Genomic DNA, 21,856 nt, shown 5'->3' on the forward strand with positions numbered 1-21,856 from the left:
TTAGTAAGTTAAGTAAGTAGTAAAAAGTTTATATTTCAAATTTTATGTTTGTTATATTGATTATAAATACGAGTATAACTTTAATCAGTTCTTTATATTCATATTTATAATGGATATATTAATTAAATACACTTGAGCTAAGTGAAAGTTTAGACGAAGTGGTAACATGATAATTATATGGACAACACAAATTTCCTCTTCATGAGATATATACAGAGAGCTCTTAGAAATACATAAATTTGAGGAGTCATCGTCTGGGGCCATTTAAAAGGAAATTATTAGGCAGGAAGAGTGATTCAGTATTTTCTTAGTCATTCGTTGGAAACTACATCAGCAAAAGTCTGACTAATGTCTAGAATTGAATAGTCCAATAGGAAATCATCGAATTGATGTAACATCTGGTACTGAAATCTCTTCTTCGACAATCAACATATATAAAATACAAAACATTATTGGTGAATTTATCGCTATGGGCAACAGAGAGTCCATGTTGTACGTCATAGCATAATTGAAGGAGAAATTGTGTCCAGAAAGGTGGCCAGTATATTTGCATCAATGGTTTACCTATCCTTAACGTTAAAGTTTATCGGTCAATGACGGGTGAGAAATCACGTGACTAAAATAAAAGGGGTTCTCACATGGGTCATCACGGGTCACATCCGATGTAAACAAACAAGGAAGTGGCGTTAATTTCTGAATAACCACCTATCCTTACGTAAAAGCCAATCGGCCAAGGGAACTTATATATTCACGATTCACATTCCCCCCTTTTAAGTGTCAATCACCAGCTGTATGATGTGAAGAAGAAACGTGAAAAACCCACGCCGCCATGAATAAAAAAAATTGAGGGAAAAATCCCCGTAAACTCAAAATACAAGCGACCCGAAAGTATTTTTTAAGGATAATTGTTTTTCTTTTGTACTGATTTAAGCAACAAAACTACCTACATACCGATATGTATACATTTGAACCCCGTTGGCTCGAACTCGCTTGTCTCGAATTCCTCGTTGGTTCGAAGTGGATGTAAAGGACCGATTTCTTAATATTGGAAGTAAGCATTCCTGCTTGGCTCGAATATTTTCGAGGCTCGAGGTATTTTCGCCGGTTCTTAGGAGTTCGAGCCAACGAGGTTCAACTGTATATGAATATCAAACATGGGTATAGGGAAACGTCTAGAATTGTGGCCTTATGGTAATATTTAGAGACGCAGATGTCCATTTTAATACGTTTCTCGAAATTGACCTTCAGTTGTTGTTTTCTGAGACGCTTGCTTAAAGAAGATTGGCTTCCTGAACTTTTGAAATATGAACTTAATCAGACATAATCAGACAGTTCAGCAATAAAGCGAATAACTCGACAACAGGTTTGTATGCCATTTGTATGACTAGTTATCAAGGTGCAAAACTTTGGATGCGTGAGGTTGTTTATCCATACGTATTATCTCGCTCCTGGTACAAGACAGCAAGTCGTTGCCATGACACATTTAGTCGTAAAAACGAAATGGTAAATCGTGGCCACGAGATAACTTAGTCGTTGGAACGAGACGGTAAGTCGTGGCCATGAAAAACTAAGTCGTAAAAACGAGATGGTAAATCGTGGACACGAGATAACTAAGTCGTTGGAACGAGAAGGTAAGTCGTGGCCATGAAAAACTAAGTCGTAAAAACGAGATGGTAAATCGTGGACCCGATATAAATAAGTCGTTGGAACGAGACGCAAAGTCGTGGCCATGAAAAACTAAGTCGTGGAAACGAGATTGTAAATCGTGGACCCGAGATGACTAAGTCGTTGGAACGAGACGTAAGTCGTGGCCATGAAAAACTAAGTCGTAAAAACGAGATCGTAAATCGTGGACCCGATATAAATAAGTCGTTGGAACGAGACGGTAAGTCGTGGCCATGAAAAACTAAGTCGTAAAAACAAGATGGTAAATCGTGGACCCGATATAAATAAGTCGTTGGAACGAGATGGTCAGTCGTGGCCACCTGATGACTAAGTCGTTGGAACGAGATGGTAAATCGTGGACCCGAGATAAACATCGAAACAGTGGCCAAGAACCACGAAGTCGTGGGAACGGGTAAGTAAGACGTGGTCACGAGATAACAACGTCGTCAGAACGATAAAGTATGTGCTGGCAAAAAGATAACAAAGTCGTTGGAACGAGACCGTAAGTCGTGGCCATTAGGTAAGTATGTACGTAAGTTACACGTGGCCACGAGATAAACAAAAATCACACATATCATCTGTTTGCCATCGTACCTTTGTTTGTATGATCCTTTAAATACGTAAATTCGTTTGCTAAATAAAAAAACCCATGACATTCTTACACAAAACTTTGCATAATTATTCTTTTAAAACTCAGTATTTATGCAGTTTGAAGATAAATATTAGTATGATTTCTCAGATTGCAATGCATTGAAGAAGTATTAAATCAAATATTACATAGGCTATTTACGTCAGCTGCTCTAATGAATACATGTTCAAATGAATATAATTATTCAGAAACCAACATTCCCAACTATTTGAAAACCTGTTTATGCATCTGAGACAAATTGTTGCAGAAAAAAACTCAGTCGCTCAGAAATTGAAAGAAAAGTATACGCCCATGCACTCTTAACCGCAAAAACGCAAAGATTTTAAAAAGGTGTAACACCACAATTTCTGATAAGTGGAAACTGGAGAAATGGAAAGGTCAGCATTGGTGTTTTACGTGTTTATCTTTCACAGTAGTTTCCGGGGAAAACAATGCGAGTAGCATAACACCGAATAGAATATGATTAACCGCACGTGCAAAATGACCTCAGCGCACGTAATACAGCAACATACTGCAAACCTTAATGATTTTTTCGCACATACAGTTCAACATAAAGAACACAGAAAATGTGAGAAATTCGACCCCAGGGACTGAAATATAGCGAAAAGAATCGAGATAGAAAAATTGATATAAGCGGAATTATATTATATCATATATAGAAAAAGAAGGAATAAATTTGTGATTGGGTGAAAAGTTCGACATAACAGGAAAATCGAAATATCAGAGATCGACATAGCGAGTTTGGACTGTTTATCACAATTGTGGTTGTTCAATGTCAAGTGAAACTCTTAATTAAAAGGCTTGAAGAAAGATGTTTTGCCGACAAAACAACTATGTTAACTTTGTGATTAGTGAATAAATTAAATAATTAATTTATCAATTCCTAAAAGGCCATTTGCCTTCATTGCTTTGAATGAAGATCACAAGTACATTCTGACATATTGAAGCGTTCTTTAATCGAAATTAATGATGTTCTAGCACATATGCAACACACTCGTGCACATACATCAAACGTCAACAACCACAAATGGGCAAAAATAATTAATTAACTAAGTATATAGTCAATGGCTGGGGTTTTTTAAGCACTCAAAAGGCATGTAAAAATTAACGGCATAGAAATTAACACATTAAGTCATGTTAATTAATGTTTATGTCTATGACGTACAAATGCTGTATAGCGGCAGTTAAGAATATCTATATACAAACGTCAGTGTAGTTTACTATGACGTCATTGACGTTGTAATAATTAGATCATAACACTTGAACACTCAATGAACGTCAAGCGAGCCATTCCTAAGTGAAGTGTCTTTTATTATATATATATTTTCATTTAATATGCGGGTTACTTAACATGACAAACTGCAATTTATAAAGACAATGTACTTTTTGAAGGCATTAGGCGATTTTATTTGAAGAACGTGTAGGTTATAATAAATTCTAACGTAAATACATCAGACATTTTACAATATTTTACTATTTGACAAAAGTACTCACTCCTCGTCGAACTGGTGTATAAGAGACACATCGAGTATATTTTCCTCCGGTTCCCACGTGCAGTGCCTGAAAAACACAAACAACCAATGAAAATACAGTTAACAAACAGTCTGAGCATGCATATATCCAAAGTACAATTCGTGAGAAAAGATTGAACAGCCAATGAAAACAATGTTAATAGAACTGTCTGAATATCATTGTATAACCAATCATAACGTCCGATTTAGAATCACGCGCTTACTCCAATAAGGTATCCGTAATAATAACGTCATGAAGTGACCATGATGTCATGATGTGACGCAAAACAAAGGCCCATCTTATTGCAAAAACAACTTTCAGACTGAAATTTAATTCAGTATGATTTTTAAGCAAGTTCTGTTAATGTGATTTCTTGATGCATGTTTGTTGGGGCTCTCTACACCCCACCCTCATGTTAGTTAGTTTTATATGAATAAATTTTATGAAAAAGAAAAAAATCAAATGTATATGCAAATGTATAGTTTGAACTGTCTAAGTCGGTCTTGTATCTGTGTCATCGCAGAATTAGTGGCCATGAATTCAGCAACATTAATACGACTAAATATCACATAATTAATGTGTCTTAGAATTATGGCGGATTTCAAAACAACATCGATACTTATATAGTTAGTACAAAAAAGACAGTCATATTAGATGGTCGCTCAATACAAGTTTTGCCTCATAGATCTGATTTGAATCGATAAACAACAACCTATATTGCCTGGTCAAGGACAGATGTTACGAATTCATTCTATATCACCATAGCTCATGTTTCTAAATGTTTTGTTTGAACGTGATATTAAAGCACTTCACCTCCTTCAATTTAGCCATTGTGCATACACAGAAATCTGATATATTGACTCTTAAACTCAAAATATAAACACAAACGTATCAAACTGCATTGGTAAATCAATAACATATCGTAAACAATATCTACTTAACCTTACATAAACTCAGTTAATGAGTTGAAATAAAAACAACCCAGGTCAGGAGGACTGTTCCGCTTCAGTGCCTCCACGCGAGCGATTGGTAAACAGGTTTGGGTTGAAACCGAGTGCAAGGTCACGAGAGAGAGAAGAGTTGGTGATCAGTGTAAACACACTACTATTATTGTATCGATATTCGCGTTGCGATTTCCCTCGTTGACCCACTTTTCTGTTATTCAATTAAATGAGCCGTCCTGTTGTTATACATTTATATATGTTTGTTTAAATCATATGTTGCCATAGTATTGAAGATCGATGGTTTTACATGTAACAATGTCATGTTATTTTGTTGCTAAGACATGTATTGAAAAGCTAACGTTGGTAACGATAAAACACTACTTATCTAGTTATAGTTCACGTGTATTTGTTTACGTTTATTTGTTTATTTACATTGTTATCGTACGTTAAGATTTAAGTCTTTTATCACGTACGTATGGTTTATGCGTACGTGCTCTTATTTATGTCACGTATTTGCGCGAAACTGTGATCTCAATTTGACTTATATCTCTGTTTTGTTTTCTTTTATAGAGCAGACGCAGACAAATAAAACTTACCCTTTATTTTATTATTTAGGCTTATTTATCCGCAAATGGGATTACCGAACAGAATTTTAGTGCATCATAAGAAATCTCCGACGAAAACGACCACCAAAGTTCCAATCAGTGTTTTTTTATTATTATTTTTTCGGCGTTTGTGCTGACATGGTTGATTTGAATTTGACACACTAGACTCAAAGTTCAAATCAGTTTTTGTTCTTCTTTCGGCGGTTCGAACTGACATGCTAGCTAGTGGAGAGACATTCGCGCAAACACTAGAACACTTTTAATTGGATAAGACTCACTAAACCCAAAGTTCCAATTAGTTCTACTTCTTTTTCGGCGGTTCGTAATTACATGCTAGCTAGTGGAGAGACATTTGCACAAACACTAAGAAACTCTTATTTGAATTTGACTTACTCATTTCAAAGTTCCATAAAGTTCTAATTTTATTTTAGTTATTGATTTCGGCGGTTCGTAATAACATGCTAGCTAGTAAAGAGACATTCGCGCATACACTAAGAAGATATTTTTTAAAATTTGGCTTACTAAACAATTAAATCGGAAGAAGGGCAGCTCCCGGCTTATGCAGATTTTGTGGTTAAGTACAGCAATAAGAAACAATAACAATTACTTAAAATACATAACACATACGCCCTTCATATTGTACTTAACTAAGGCTTCCGTAGATGGTATCGTAATACCTTACGAACTTGTCATTGAGAGCACACTTTAAATTGTATCCAATTTCGAAAGCTTGTACTCAAAACCAAGAAAACGATCTTCATTAAAAACGCATATCCGGTTTAAAGCACGGCTCGTCTCTATTCAAAGCACGGCTCGTCCCTATTGAAAGCATGCTTCATTTTTTATGCCCGGTGGAAAAAATACAGCAAACTATTGACATCACTTATCGTACATCTAGAAAAAAAAACAAGTTTCGCAATATTCTAAATGATAACTTGTCATGTGCCTTTCGTCCGTAACAGATTGGTAACCAGATTCTACGAATATAAAACGAATTAGATTCTACGAATAAATAACTGATTTGATACCATAATGTTTTTTGTCGTATAACTATTGGGGGCGGGGGGTGTAATATATAAGGAAAGAAAAAGACATTCGTTTCATTTTTAACCAATTGTGTCTTAATGTCTCAGTGCAAATGAAGCATTATTTCTCTTTATAGAAGAATTAACTTTCTTACAAACTTACATCGTCAGTTTTATTTTATGAACGAAGGAAAAAAAAACGTGCTACATTTCACATTAAGTTAACAACACCAACTAAAATATCAATTGAAAAAAAAATAATGATGCTAAAACATCACCTGTTTTTTTATTATAATGTCGAACATTGTATTTATAAGGCTAAAATAACCATGTAATTGATCGTTGTCCGAGTTGAGTTCAAGACTATTCTGACCGCCTTAAACTGGTATATGAAGTTACAGTAGTTTTACATTAAGCTCCGAGTATGAGCTTTGTGCACGTACCATGATTAAGACACTTTGATGGATGGAAATGAAATACCTAGCGGTTTTTGTCCCAATTTTTTAGTGATTGAGAAGTTAATTACGAAACCCCACATAGATAAAAACATGTTTAAATACAGTCATGTAGAATTTTTCGACATTATTTGGCGAGATATCAAACCCACACGGCATTTGCATTTAACATACCATTCCCCCACCCAGGATTAGTAGATCCCACACATTTGGTCATGCTGGAATTACTTAACTTGCATCTAAAATGGCCATTGGTGTAAGTTTTAAACCTTTTTTTACAATTTAAGCCTTGCAAAAGACTTATATTTAACCATCTATTAGAATAAAAAGAAGTTTTAATTGTGTTCTAATCTAAAACCGATCGGCTTTTAGCCATTTCATTTGCATACTTTTCGCTTTAAGATTATAATTAATATTGAACTACTGTAAATTATTATACGATCTTATTTTACAACGATGTCTGTTTGTTTGTACGATACTAATGACAATATTCTTCATGTATTGGGCTAATTAAATACTGACTTGACTTGACTGCACTGTGTTCTAGTCATAACAACGGATTAGTAATTAGTAATTACCTTGTTGGAGTAGCAACATAATAACACGGCACATATTACAGGCGATTACAAATGACAATCAATGGATTAGCAACCACCTGTTATTGACAACCAGTTTAAATCTTTAAAGAAACTTACTCACTTTTTTAGTGTCAGATACCATATGCTTTTAACTTAACGTTAAACATAAAATTACTGCTTGTAACAATGGAAAGCAGTCCGATGATGATCAGATACTAGATGTTTTGTTCACAAACGTTTTCAAATATGAAAGCAAATGCTTCAATTTGCCGATAATTTCTTCTTCAATCATTATTTACGAAATAACAAATACATATCTGCCGCGTTTATTGTAAATCCACCTATTTAAGCGTGTAGTGTGAGTGGGTAAGAACCAACCACCCTGTTAGTCTAGTTGGTTACAGCTCTGTGCTAGTGTTCCGGAGGCTGTAGGTTCGGGACCCACACCGGGTGCACTTTTCATCCGCTTACTTATATGCCCAGGTTTACTTGGTAACCGTGTCCACATGTAAAGTAATATTGACTTTTTCACTTGCATTTACTTATTTTTAAACTGTGATATAATAAGATAATATTGAGTTGAGTTAAGTTGAGGTTTTAGATGTTATCAGATAATTACAAAAAAAAACTTTATTTAAACACATTTTGATAAAAACAATTCGCCAACATGAAATCTCTGACAGGGCTTCTTTAAAAGCTGGCGGTAATATTACTAGAATTAGGTCGATTTGTTTAACAAGCATAGCGTATTTTCTAGCAACAAGGAAAACAGATGGTCTACGATCCCTCCTGCATGATAATTCATCAGACCTTGTATTGGGTAAACAAATACAACAAAACAGTACCCTCTCAGAGAGTAACCAGATCGAATGTAGCTATTGTTGACATGTATTACTATATTGCTTAGTGAATTGAGAACGAAACTCGAAACATTGTCAATATCAACTATTATAAAGTAGTTAGATGATAGATCTATATTTTTGTGTTAAAACTACTCTCTCACAAATTGACAGTCATGACATTTTTTTTTTAAATTTGTCTCAGAATCAGCTGATTTCGGCATCAATGCCTTCAATTCAGTCATAAAAGATTACTCAGAAAAGAACGGGTCACAATTGTTAAAAAAACGTCACAAAATTAGACCTCTAGTCAGCCTTCTTTTATCACTGGTTTCCAGACATTTACACAAAAATTGGTTCATTCCAAGACCACAAATTAAAACGGTCAATCTGTGAGAGTGCAGCTTAAAAGGCGCACACTATTAATGTATGCCAAAACATAAAATATTGCATTGTCGTGTTTAACTCATTGGCGTTAATGGCTTAAAATATATCAGAAAACATATGATTTAGGAACAGATACAAATAATAGCAAATATAAATGCTGTTTTCTGATTAATAGCCACGTGGCCATTAATTCCCAAGTTTAAAAAGTGCCAAAATGTCACTGATAGCGTTTTTTTCTGTACCTAGCTCGTATGTATTTTTTATCCTTAAAGTCAAATGAGCCTTGAGAGATGATGGCTAATCATTCCTGAAACCAGAGGTTTAAAACATAAGCAACAATAACGATGATAATATTTCCGTATTTGATTATTTACAAACGACCCTTTAGAGGACTGTGTCATATTTTCTATTTATTCACATACGCCAGGGCGGTGATTCTATGGTTAGATTTATAATTGTCGATGACCACTGATGAATAAGAATGTACTCAGAAGGCTATCTTAGTTTTCTGTTCACACTTCCTTATTGTTTGCGCAAATGTCCCCATGTTAACCATTTCCCATGAGTGAACCGCGGAATAGCCCACTTAAAACAATTAATGACCATCTGGCCCTGATATCTCGAAACTTCGTTTCTTCGTAAGCTTAATAGACTTATGCAGCTTATTTTGTTAAGCAAATTGTCGTACTTAAACTTGATTTTGAAAACTTAAACATAGCTTTTAGTGATTATCAGATAACTTCAATAAACAGTAAAAAGTACATTTTCCACAATATATATATATATAAGAACAAATATTGAGCTTAGCTTAACCGTATTATAACATGTATAAGTTGTTTCGAGAAATCGGACCCAGTCTGTTGTTTCGTCCCAACCAAACTGTCTCACTAGCGGAGAAATGAGCATCACCACTAATAGTGAAAAAAATGTATATCTGTAATAATGACTTTACAAGAACGTTATAATTTACAAGAACGTTATAATTTACAAGAACGTTATAATTTACAAGAACGTTATAATTCAATACTGCCTTGAGTGCGACACTCTAGTATTATCTACCTTATTGACGCACTCCCTTAAAGAGACACAAATAGCCAAGTATTTAAAGCGACTAGACGTCAGATGATACCATTGCAATACAGAAACGAAATTTGTCAAAAACTTGATATTGAAATTGATATCGTTGTGTACAAAACGTTGAATCTTAATGTAAGACTGATGTATCATATCGCTTACGACACATGTATTTTTCGCAGTTTTGGGGTATTTTTCCAATTGGAATTTTACTGGGTTTATCTACCGCGTAAATCCCAGCAAATTTAAAAATAACGTCGGAATTTGTCACTTTACTAATCACGTTACTTTCAAGTGCTAAATATACACACTATGAACTGGGAAAGCATTACGCGATATATTCAAACGGGTAAACTCAGTTGAGACAGCAACGAAATATTGTATTTATCATGTAAAATGATGTATAATCGTTCTCATACTACTTCGTCTTGATAATTCCAGGCTTGTTTTGCGGAAATACTGTTAAGCCGATTTAGGGACCATCTGGTGTCTAGTATATTATGTGTGTTTTGTTGTATAAGAGACGACGTCCCCGTCTAAAAATGGCATACAATTTGTAATAGTTATCTTTAAACCCTTCACTACAACAGAGATGGAATGAATGTTGGTCGGTCAATATGGTAAAACACATACGTTTAAATTATATCACAATGCACCACTGAAAATAGCCCCACCCCACCCCCACCTCCCACTTATCATATTGAGAGGCCATTGTTTTGGTCCCTGTGAAAAGGGGCACACACAAATGTAAGTTGAGCCCCTGAAAGGTGCCGCCTTTAACGTTCTAACCTGGACCCTCCCCTAGTTTTAAATAATTCATTTGAAAAATATCTCCATCAGTGTGATTTATTTGATTTTAATATTTTTATGTAAAATATCGTTTAATATTCCATTAAGGCAGTTTTAATTAATTCATTTGACGACAAATTGCTGTGTAACGTTTTATTTTTAATCTAACTCATTTGCATTCACGTTAACATATCAAATTAGAAATTTATTCATGAAAAGCAGGTCACTATAGTATTACCGTAAACGTCAACGACCGTCAACGCTAATCAACTGTATACGTCATATCACTGTATGACATTGTTCGATATGGTTGTATTCTTTAATTCTATTTTTCTCATTGTCTAATATAATATCATCTGTTTTACTTGACACTTTCGCGACAGCAAAACTACTTAACCGATACTTTTCCACAAAACGTGCGTTTTTATTGTTACGCGCATTATTGAAACCGAATGAAACAACAACTATTACCATGTACATGATTTTAATCACTTAACTACGAGGCGTTCTTATTTATTAGTATCTGCAGGTGTTTTCGGATACCATCTCACAGTTGTCTATTGTCAATGTCACGGAATGCTGCATGATATACGTGCAGTGTTGCTGTTTTTTACCAGATCATAATATCGATATTGAGTAAGAATCAAAATGATACATGAATTAACTGTTATTATATGCTTACTGGTGGTTTATAGAGATTTATGAGTGAAATTAAAATTATATTTAACTGTTTTAACAGTTAAATAAAATATTGTCTTTTTCCACTATTTTGAAATTTTAGCACACTCTCACTTTCAAATTAAACGTCAGGGCGCACAGGGTTGACATACAATTTCGCCGACGTCATTTTCGAAAAGACGTAACGTTCGTATACAATTTAACGCGTTTGTCTGAAAAACTAACATCAACTTTTAAATCACTTTCAGGCATATAATAAAAAATATATTGTTTGTTTCAGTGTAAACTATCGATGCATTTTACCTCTACAGTAACACAAAATAAATATTTCACCCGTGGCTACCCCGCTCTTGAAATAAAACTGTTGTCGCTGACTCGGTGAAATATATTATTATCTTACACTGAAACAAACAATTATCATCGTTTTCATTTGATTTAATAACTACGGGCGACGTCATGAAAATAGTTGTAATGATAATTCACGAAGTGATAATTAAAATTATGCCAAAGCTCTATAGCATCGGAATTCTATTTCTGGAATCATATGTTCAATCCAAGCTGCCGATTCGTTTATCGCGGGAAAGTTTGATGTCGTAATCAATCTTAGCTGGAGTCATTCGCTGAGTTATGGTATTATTAAATACATAACTTTAAATTCAGAAAAAAAAACCGAGACGAAACTCTGTTAAACAATGCGTACGCAGTAGCGGAATTCGAACATATCAATCAATCAATTTGCGCCATTTTTTCGTAATCTGAGAAATGTACGGGTGAATGCATCATAAAGCGTAACAATATTAACATTCATCCGCTAGCAGACGGCTGCCATGGACAACTAATTAAATTCATAATCGATTTTTGTCGTCCAACCTTTGTTCTGAAAATGTTCGCGCCAAAAAGTCTCTCTTTAAAGGGACATCTGTTTCGGAATGATTTTCAATGACCTTATGATCAATATTGTATTTCAACTATAACTGTGGAATCGCTTTGATGTTTACGATCGGCCACGCGACTAAGCCTCTAAAACTTTTGTGTACATGAAAAGAACAGACAAAATGTTAAAGAACAACAGTTGCAGTGTTTTCAATTAATTCCCACTTTAACGAGCACGCCCTCCGACAGGTTGCCGAAACGAGCGCCGGAATTGCTAAAGCTGCACTCTCACAGATGGACTGTTTTGACTTCTTTTATTTGTTTGTGATGGAATGAGGCAGTATTTGCGTAAATGTCTGAGAACCAGTGGTATTAGACTGCTGACAAAAGATCAAATCGCAGTTTTTTTATATATGTTTACATTCGTAAATTGATGTTTAATGCCGAAAAAGCATTTGTAACGCTATTAACTATAATTCATTAGTTTTCGAACTTAGATATGAAAAACTGCGATCTGAGCTTTTGTCAGCAGTCTTTTATCACAAGTTTTATGATATCTACGCCAAAAATTGCTCATATCAAGACAAAAAGTTGTCAAATTTTGTGAAAGTGCAGCTTTAATTCTTTGAGAATCAAAGATAATTAAAGCCCTTTGAGATATCAATAGTAAAACAAACTTTTAATTTTAAGCTGGAACCTTCAGAGAAATTCCACCATCCCTTTTAGGAATCAATCCTCTTTTATAACTTTTAATATTAATGTCAAACCCGAGTTTTGTCGTCGAAGCTTTTAGTCATGGAAATTCAAAACCAATTTGCATAGAAATGGAAACATAGCAAATCTGGTAAAAAACACCTCCAACACAACCGCAGTATTCTGAATACATCGAGAATAAAAACGATGGAAAAGATATCAGCTTTTCTGTTTTTAAATGTCAATTGCTTCTTTGATCCCTGAGGAAAATGAGTTCTGATATATTATACGGATCTCCATAGCGGACGTCATATTGGTAAATATACGCCTAATCCATTCACATCCACGATTTACAGAGACGGTTGATAACAGCTTTGCAAAAACAAGAAATCGTGGGACTTAATGACGTCAATACCCCCATCCTGTTGTGGTTCGATATTCGATGATGGGCGATGGGCTGATGGGCGGACAATTACGTCTTTGGTCTTTTCGTGTTTTTCTAGGGCTGTTGTCACTTCTGTATAACAGACTTGTTTATCATTTATCCTATTTTATTGTCATCATCATCGTCTTACATGAAGGATGGAACAACGGTAGTCAATACTAATTAGATCGCCACCGGAGAAACATATTAGCAACGTGGTTTAAGGGTTAGGTCTTCATACGAAAAAAAAAAACACGCAATAAATAAAATATATCTATTAAGGATTGTCCGCCAGACTGTATTAATTAACTCTTCTTTCTGATTTAGTTGTGAAAATAACTCTTGAAATAGCGTGATCGACTTACAAAATGGATTTGTTCTACTGATATAGCAAATACAAGCTTTTATTATATCCCTTATCACACGTCGTAGATGCGTCCAATATACGAGTTACTTCTGGTTCAACAGCACGTAAACACAAGTTTCATTGTTGTTGTCTTCGTCCTACGTCGAGATGTTTATGTGATACATTTCCCATATCAATAGTTTGGTCCAATAATAGCCAATAAACAAATGTTTCATTGTTACTGTGATCGAAATACGTCATGAATATTAAGCATTGACCATCTCATTATTTTGCAATAATAATAATAGCCAGGTATGTAATATTAATCAAATGTACAAAAGTTATACTATTGTTGCTATAAATGTTGCCATCATTTCGATTCAATAAACCATGAATGCCTTTGATTCAACCGTAGCAAATAAACAAATGTTGTTGTTGCTCTTGTCATATTATTGTAGTACGTGTTTGTTATTTGTTTACATCAAACTTCGATACGTCACAGGAGCGTCCAATATACCAAAAGGCATTCAAAGTAGCTTAATACGCTCACAGGTTAATTGCTATCTTGCCTTTTGGCCAGATAAGGTTGCGTCAGTCGTATCAACTCGGCAATCTCCGCCGGCTCAATGGTCAATGGAAGTATTGACGAGGACTAAAGGTTAAAGTAACCGTATTCTTAATGTTTGTAAACATGTTGACAAAACTTTTATCACTAAAAGATTTCGGGTCAAATTAAGAGACAATATCACTTGTGAACGGTCAATATTGTGTATAACTCATTCTTATTATTTCTTTATTATCGTTTGACTATATTAAGGTTCAATTTCGAAAACGACACCAGGAAACTATCACTGACCAAGCCCTATGAAACTAACCATTTTATTAATGAAACAAAGTAATATAAATGGTAAATACCCCCCTCCACGTTCAGTGGATTTTAACTTCCGTCACCCGAGTAATTACACTGAATGGGAGTTTTTTTAATATAAAGGTTGCGCCTATAGACCAACTATTTTCTAGTTAAATGATTAAGATGCATGTTAGTAATACATATAAAAGTATTTAACATTAGGCCAATCGTTGGGAACTTTTTTAAGTTAACAACGTTGTTAACGTCAACGTTGTTAACTTTCAATTAGTTTCTGCCCTGGAAGTTTCAATGGTAGACTTGTGATTTGCAGTATTTCTAACAAGAATTGAGACCAGTGTTTCAGCTGCACTTGTTTTCTTTAAATATATGAAATGTATGTGAGTTTGGTAAGTGGTCACCAAGCCGGACAAGTGGGTTTTCTCCGGGTACTCCGGTTTCCCCCACAACTCAAGACCATACTCTCGTTAACATCGTGCCAACGAGAGTGACTAAGTATAAGCTATCATAGCTTCCTTCACAATCGTTGTAAAATATATAATAGTTAAAGTAAATATATGAAACATATTATCAACTAGTTCACGAAAGAAGATGTTTAATCTCAATATGGTCACAACCATGATTGTTCATGTATTAAATAGTAATTATATTACTTCTGAATAAAAAGACGGGCGTTTAATGGAAGGCGTAGTCATTTTCAAAAGCAAATAAAGCCTTAAATAGTATGTATCATAAATACCACGCGCTTCGACATGATTAAATACACTAAATATAGCAGTGATAATCTATAATAAACTCAAGATCACGCGCGTCTCCAAATAAGGCACCGCGCCATTAGGAATCAGTCACCCGTCCATATCCGTCAGCTGTTCTTAAATAGGGATGCGTAACCGCTTTCCCCCTCCCCCTATAACACAAAGACCGTTTTCAGACCGTTTTTCCATTCATCTATTCATCGGTTTTACTCATCACTTTATTTGTTCATTTTTCCCGTAAAAGTGCCTTGTTTCTCATTATTTTGGTAGACACGAGTTTGGGTAGTGATTTTCCGAAATACGACTCATTATCATTGATTTGTGTTGTTTTATTACATTTACATTTATTTCTAACCATAACTGACGTTTTTCGGTCAGTGTGTTTATATCAACAAAGCTTTGGTAACTAATTCTTTAATTAATTTAGAGGAATTCATTCCTAGGTTTTGACGAAGATCTTATGATAAACGATTGCCTTTAAGGTCACATCGACATAAAATGGCATTGGACTGAAAACTTGTCTATGTCCTTTAACGCTGCACTCTCACAGATTGACCATTTTGATAACTTTCTTAATTTTGCCTTTTAATTAGTAAATGATTGCTTAAACTTTAGGAAACCAATGTTATAAGACTGCTTACAGTATATCCGATCGCAGGTTTCATATTTACGTTCAAAATTGTTTTTAATGCAAAAAAAACAAGTCATTTATCTCAGGGCGTTAGTAAGAGCGTTTGTAACGTTTTTAGCCATTAAAGATTAACTTTCGAACGTAAATATGACAACTGCGACGTGATAATTAGTCAGAAGTCTTATATCACTGGTTTCAAGAGATTAACGCAAAAATGACTCATTAAAAGACAAAAAAATATTTAAAAACCTTGTCAGAACGGTCAATCTGTGGGATGCAGCTTTAAAAAGATCTAGCATAAACCCCATACATATATACTTAAGTATATGGATGTCTCAGATATTACATGTACACGGATAGTTGTTAAATATTTCACACGTAGCGTGCCCAATTTGCAACCTACGCAATCCATTTGATATAATCGTATCTTCACATAAAATTACAAGATTTTACGTCTGTTTTACAGTAAGCCCTCGACTTACATAAAACATGTCTAGTCAGTATCGAATACTAGTAGGAATATATTGAACGCCAGGTTGAGGTCACGATTCACATTGCCTATGCAATTATGATTTCAGACAAATTGTTCTGTAATACCGCTCATGTAATGCTAAACTAAGCTATTGGGAAAAGCGTGACTGTTTACATGTATGTTAAGTTGATATCGTATTTCTTATATAACACGCGATAAAAGTCGGTGATGTATATTATACGCTCGATAGGCGATACATTTATACGTGATATGGTGCAATATGAAAACTTATATCATGTAACTGTCCAATTGGTTATCATTATAACATCTCATATCTTGTTTTCCCATTAAATGTTCTCATTTCTAATTTCAATGCTCTTTTTCAAAAACTTAATGCTCAAACAAGCCGCGTGAATCGGAGCTTCGTCCGGAATATTTCGTCCACTCTTTTTCGTTAATTGGTGTACGTGATTGAGCCGCTCGACCACGTGGCTGTTACGTCACACTCATTCGAGACGTTCCTGAGTTTCAATGATAACCGATAAACCCCCTATAGTTAATATTTAGCAAGATTGAAACAAAAATATCCCAGCGGTCGCTGTCGCACCCTTAAAAGGAATTCGCTTAATTTGTAGTACATGAACTATAACTATAAATAAACGTTCTGACTAAGGGCACAGGAAACGCTCTGTTTCAGAAAGGCTAATATATCCGGGTTCGAAATACACAAATCGTGTGTTTTTCAGTACACCACCTTTTGATATGAGATCTTGAGTACATACATATATAGCCTAAGTTCATTAAATGGCGCATAGCCTAAGTTCATTAAATGGCGCAATGAATTATACCATGAACGTTTTGCATTATGTCCTAGGTCGTTATTCATAAAACATCATTAGTCATATCTGCACTTAAGTAGATTTCCTAAAATTTGAATAGTCAAATTTAAAGATTAGTATTTTTCGCAGCAACGTATGCATATAACATATGTTATAATATCATGTAAAAAGTGAGCTACTTAACTTAGGAAAACCGCTTAAGTACGGAAATGACTTGGAATATGTTTTATGGAGACCGGCCCCGGTCCCTCGGGACGATTGACTCTATACAACATACCCAGGTATACAGGCAAATATGTTCTAAGAGACATATCATAAAGACGCATATAAAATCATTTTACCTTTATGAGTTAGTGATTCTTGAACAAATTACGACGGTTACGTCGAACATCGGTTAGGTCGAGACTTAAAGAGTCGAGAGGGCAGTAAAAGTCTTGCAATAACCACAGTCACGGAAGACTGTTATTTAAGGTCATAGCGTCTTCGAAATAGATATTTTTCCATCTTAAAACATGAATTAGAAGTGTTCTACGTCCATCAGGGAGTTCGTGTTCTATCGTAAAGTTCAAACAAAATTCAGTATATATTATGCTTATGCTCCCTCAACTGTTCATGTATATTTGTTTGTAACTAAAGGATCAAAATATACGATGTTTTTTTAATGAATTCTGACAATTTCATCACAAAATATTTTCATTTCTAATGGAATACAATCTAATTCTTGTATATGAAATTGGGTCAGAGTGTCTTTGAAGATTCGAACCATTGTTGACAATTAAATGACTCGTGATCCTTAATCTTTGTTGACAATTAAATGACTCGTGATCCTTAATCTTTGTTGACAATTAAATTATTCGTGATCCTTAATCTTTGTTGACAATTAAATGACTCGTGATCCTTAATCTTTGTTGACAATTAAATTATTCGTGATCCTTAATCTTTGTTGACAATTAAATGACTCGTGATCCTTAATCTTTGTTGACAATTAAATGACTCGTGATCCTTAATCTTTGTTGACAATTAAATGACTCGTGATCCTTAATCTTTGTTGACAATTAAATGACTCGTGATCCTTAATCTTTGTTGACAATTAAATGACTCGTGATCCTTAATCTTTGTTGACAATTAAATGACTCGTGATCCTTAATCTTTGTTGACAATTAAATTATTCGTTATCCTTAACATTTTCTTCTAAATCGTGTCCCAAACCACATGAGTAAAATGAGTAAGCATCATAAGATGGTTGTGTAATACCCAAGTCACGAATTTAACGTTCTAAACGTAAAGGCCGATACCAGCTATTTCACAAGACACCTGTAATGATTATATCACAAGACAGATATTCACAAAACCTTACCTGGTTGAGTAACCTTTCCACTTCACCAGAAACTCGAACTGTCCCTGAAAATCAAACCGCACATGTGTGATTATATGCAAATATAGATATGAAATTCTATGATTTACGGCTACATGTAATTGAAAATATCTTATTAGAGTCATATTTACCTTGCATGGTTTATGCTTTTATGACAATAACATTAAACATAAGGATGGCATAATTATATGGGGTTTTCTGCCACATTGAAAACGACTTTGTTAGCCTCAACATGTCTGTTTAAATTTCTCAAAATGTAGTTAAGAATTCAAATTTGAAATGTATATATTTATACGATATTTTATTCATACTTCTTTCCTTAAAATGCTTTTAATGTAAGATGGTGACTCTTAAACGTAATTAGATCGTAATATCTTAAGTGTCTTACTTTATACCGTCAATGCTCGACATTTGCTTTTTTATGGTTATCTTTAAACCCTTCAATATAAATAAAAAATTGACGCTCCTGTCTTATTAAGCCAAAAAGTGCCTTTCTTTATACTTGTCAATGCTTGGCACGTGTTTTTTTTATGGTTATCATTAAACTCGTTAAATAGATAGATAATTGACGTTCGTGTCATATGAAGACAAAAAGTGCCTTTCTTTATTGTTCGGCACATGTTTTTTATGGTTATCTTTAACCCCGTTAAAAAAGATAGATAATTGACGTTCTTGTATTATTAAGACAAAAAGTGCCTTTCTTTATACTTGTCAATGCTTGACATATGCTTTTTATGGTTATCTTTAAACCCGTTAAACAGATAGATAAGTGATGTTACTGCCGAGTTTAGACAATATCTCCCAATACATAGCTAACCTCTCATCTGTGTTGGGTTACATTTTCATCACTACGCTTTTTAAGACCTCTTTTATATCTAGAGCAAAATGTCGTCTAGCCTAATAACTGGAAGAATATACAATGTCATAAAACGTTGCAATTTTTGTCTGGGAAATTGCATTACGTGTTGCGAAAAGCCTATATTTTCTTTCTTATGACGCTGTTTTCATTATATTTCTATGTAATAAGAACATCACGATAACTCAATAATGATAGCGGTAAAAGTTATACAATAAAGTAATATTGTTACATAAATACATACATACATGTATCGGCTCAGACATATTACATACAGAAATGGTTGAATTAAAACTGTTGTAAAGATTAAAAACACCAGTAGCGAGTCATTTAATGTTTAATAATCAGATAATACTTTTTAAAGTTATTAACATCAGTCATACACTCGTGTATATGGGTTAAAGCGGACGTGAAAACCACAAAATAGTGTTTAGAATCTTTTTAATGTCATTTCAAGGACTAGGACAAATGTACTACATTAAACAGTACAATATATAGTTTTTATAGAACACTAATGCTATTGTATCCATCAGCGAAACAGATGTTTTCAACCTCAACCTTGTGATAAATCGACCTCAGACTATTACATAATCAACCCACAACAAGTTATATAACGATTCTGCATAGAGGCACTGAACTGGTTTGAGCACTAAGCAATAAATCAACTATAATATCGTTACCTCGAGCATGTCATTATCATAGTAAACATGTTTTAAGTCATATTTGTTCACTTAAGTATAAACGATAATTTTCAAGTTTAAACAAATACGGACAGCATTTTCAATAAAACATGTCTTGAGTAGTTTTATCATTAAACCCCAAAGGGTTTTGTACATGCATGTCATTCTTGTATCGATATGTTAACTTTAACGGGGCGCGTGAAAAATGACAGACTACATGTTATTATACTCTAAATGACAGGGCAATGTTTGGTTTATAAGTTCAGTACTGCCTTCTTCAGATGCAGTTGGATGATTATGTTTAGTAATTTATTGAGTTCAAGTTATGACCGTGTCAATAGTTAGTTTCATACATATTCGCTATAACGAATGCACGTTAATAATATTCATAAATCAACAAGAATGATAAATGCCCCAGTATTTTTCCTCTATAAATTATTAACCGTTGAATACGAACTGCAAATAAATACATGTATTCAACATTTTCCGTAGATCGGTTAATCAGAAGAAGTTTTACAAGTGCATATCAGTTGTTCAACTTAAACGTTCTGATTAAGGAAACTATTCAAAAAAGGAATTTGATATCGCACACAATTGCAGCGACAAGTCCATGCAACTTCTAGGTCTACATAAATGTTATCACTTTTGTACAGGATGCATTAAACACTTTAAAAACGAGAGTGTCGGAATCCGGCTTGATCATATAGATGTTAAGTATTTTATGTAAGTTATGATAGCCTTTTCATCCCAAACATGTTTGTTTGTTAATAATGCACTCATGTTCAAAAAGGGCAACAACTAAAGCGCTCCAGCTCTATCTGTTCCTTACATCAGCATTAAAGGCCCGGATCAATACGTACATTTGTGCGTAGAAGAATATCATTAAACGATGTACCGGCATGCAGATTTGAATTCAAAATTTAACGGTTAAATACATACTGTCATGCAATACAAGTTTAAATAAATGAAGTATGGATAATTATTAAAGATAAATATAATTGTCTTACTTTCCTCCTTCTCTTCTTTTTAATATAATCCGCAATAAAAACTCCCTCCATGTTTGGCAGCTTCGATAGTTGAATATCGACCAGCCGGCAGAATCTTCACGAAGAGTACTTCGTTTGTTGTAAACAAACCCAATGCGCAAGCGCCGATCAACGTCACAGCTATTTATAGCAACTGGTACGGTTTCTGTTTATTTCAAAACGAAAATGGACTATTGGGTTATTACTAATTCTATTGAAACTAGGACAATATTATGAAGAAATACCCAATGAAATTTTCAAATAATATCTATGCATATTGTCTAAATTTAGAACTATCGAATACTTAGTATGAAATATCTTGACTTGACATATAATTTACAAAAAATGACTAAGACATTAATAATTCATAAAATCAGCAGACGGCTCAAGATATTTCCAGAAGAGCGAGCCGATATTACCCAACTTACACTGTTTTAGCTTGATGAGAGAAAAACGCAAATGATTTATTATCGGGCAATCACGTTTTTCCCCAATTTGTCAAAATTCAGTACAACTTATAGTTCACATTTAATTTATTTTGCAATACCGATCATTCAAGAATTATTCATGTGAAATGAAACTATTTATTATGAACCGTGCATAAAGTACATGATTTCACCTCAAGATTTTACCGTTTTATACGACAAATTATTCATTGCATGATAATACCTTGATGGTATTTATGAAATTATTCTGGGAGAAAAGCTATCCTCTTCCCTTAAGATTTCTATAGTGTCGGATATATACCAATATTTACCATTCTCATTTGCAGTTAATTCTTTCAAGATTAACCACTAGAATTCAAAAGAATATACAAGT

At 34.1% G+C, this 21,856-nt stretch overlaps 1 protein-coding gene across 1 annotated transcript in view; it reads right to left on the bottom strand.

Moving 5' to 3' along the window:
• Positions 1 to 21,176, bottom strand: part of LOC128211786 (uncharacterized) — a 37,368-nt gene extending 16,192 nt beyond the window's left edge. Inside the window, exons 1-3 of the mRNA XM_052916853.1 lie at positions 21,020 to 21,176; positions 18,459 to 18,502; positions 3,809 to 3,874 (exon numbers count right to left, since the gene is read on the bottom strand). Coding sequence (XP_052772813.1) covers positions 3,809 to 3,874; positions 18,459 to 18,502; positions 21,020 to 21,070 — 161 coding nt within the window. The 5' untranslated portion in view covers positions 21,071 to 21,176. The remainder of the gene's footprint in view (positions 1 to 3,808; positions 3,875 to 18,458; positions 18,503 to 21,019) is intronic.
• Between the last annotated feature and the right edge of the window lie 680 nt (positions 21,177 to 21,856).

Source organism: Mya arenaria, chromosome 2 (assembly GCF_026914265.1).
Source record: "Mya arenaria isolate MELC-2E11 chromosome 2, ASM2691426v1".
In the NCBI taxonomy this organism is placed as follows: domain Eukaryota; kingdom Metazoa; phylum Mollusca; class Bivalvia; order Myida; family Myidae; genus Mya; species Mya arenaria.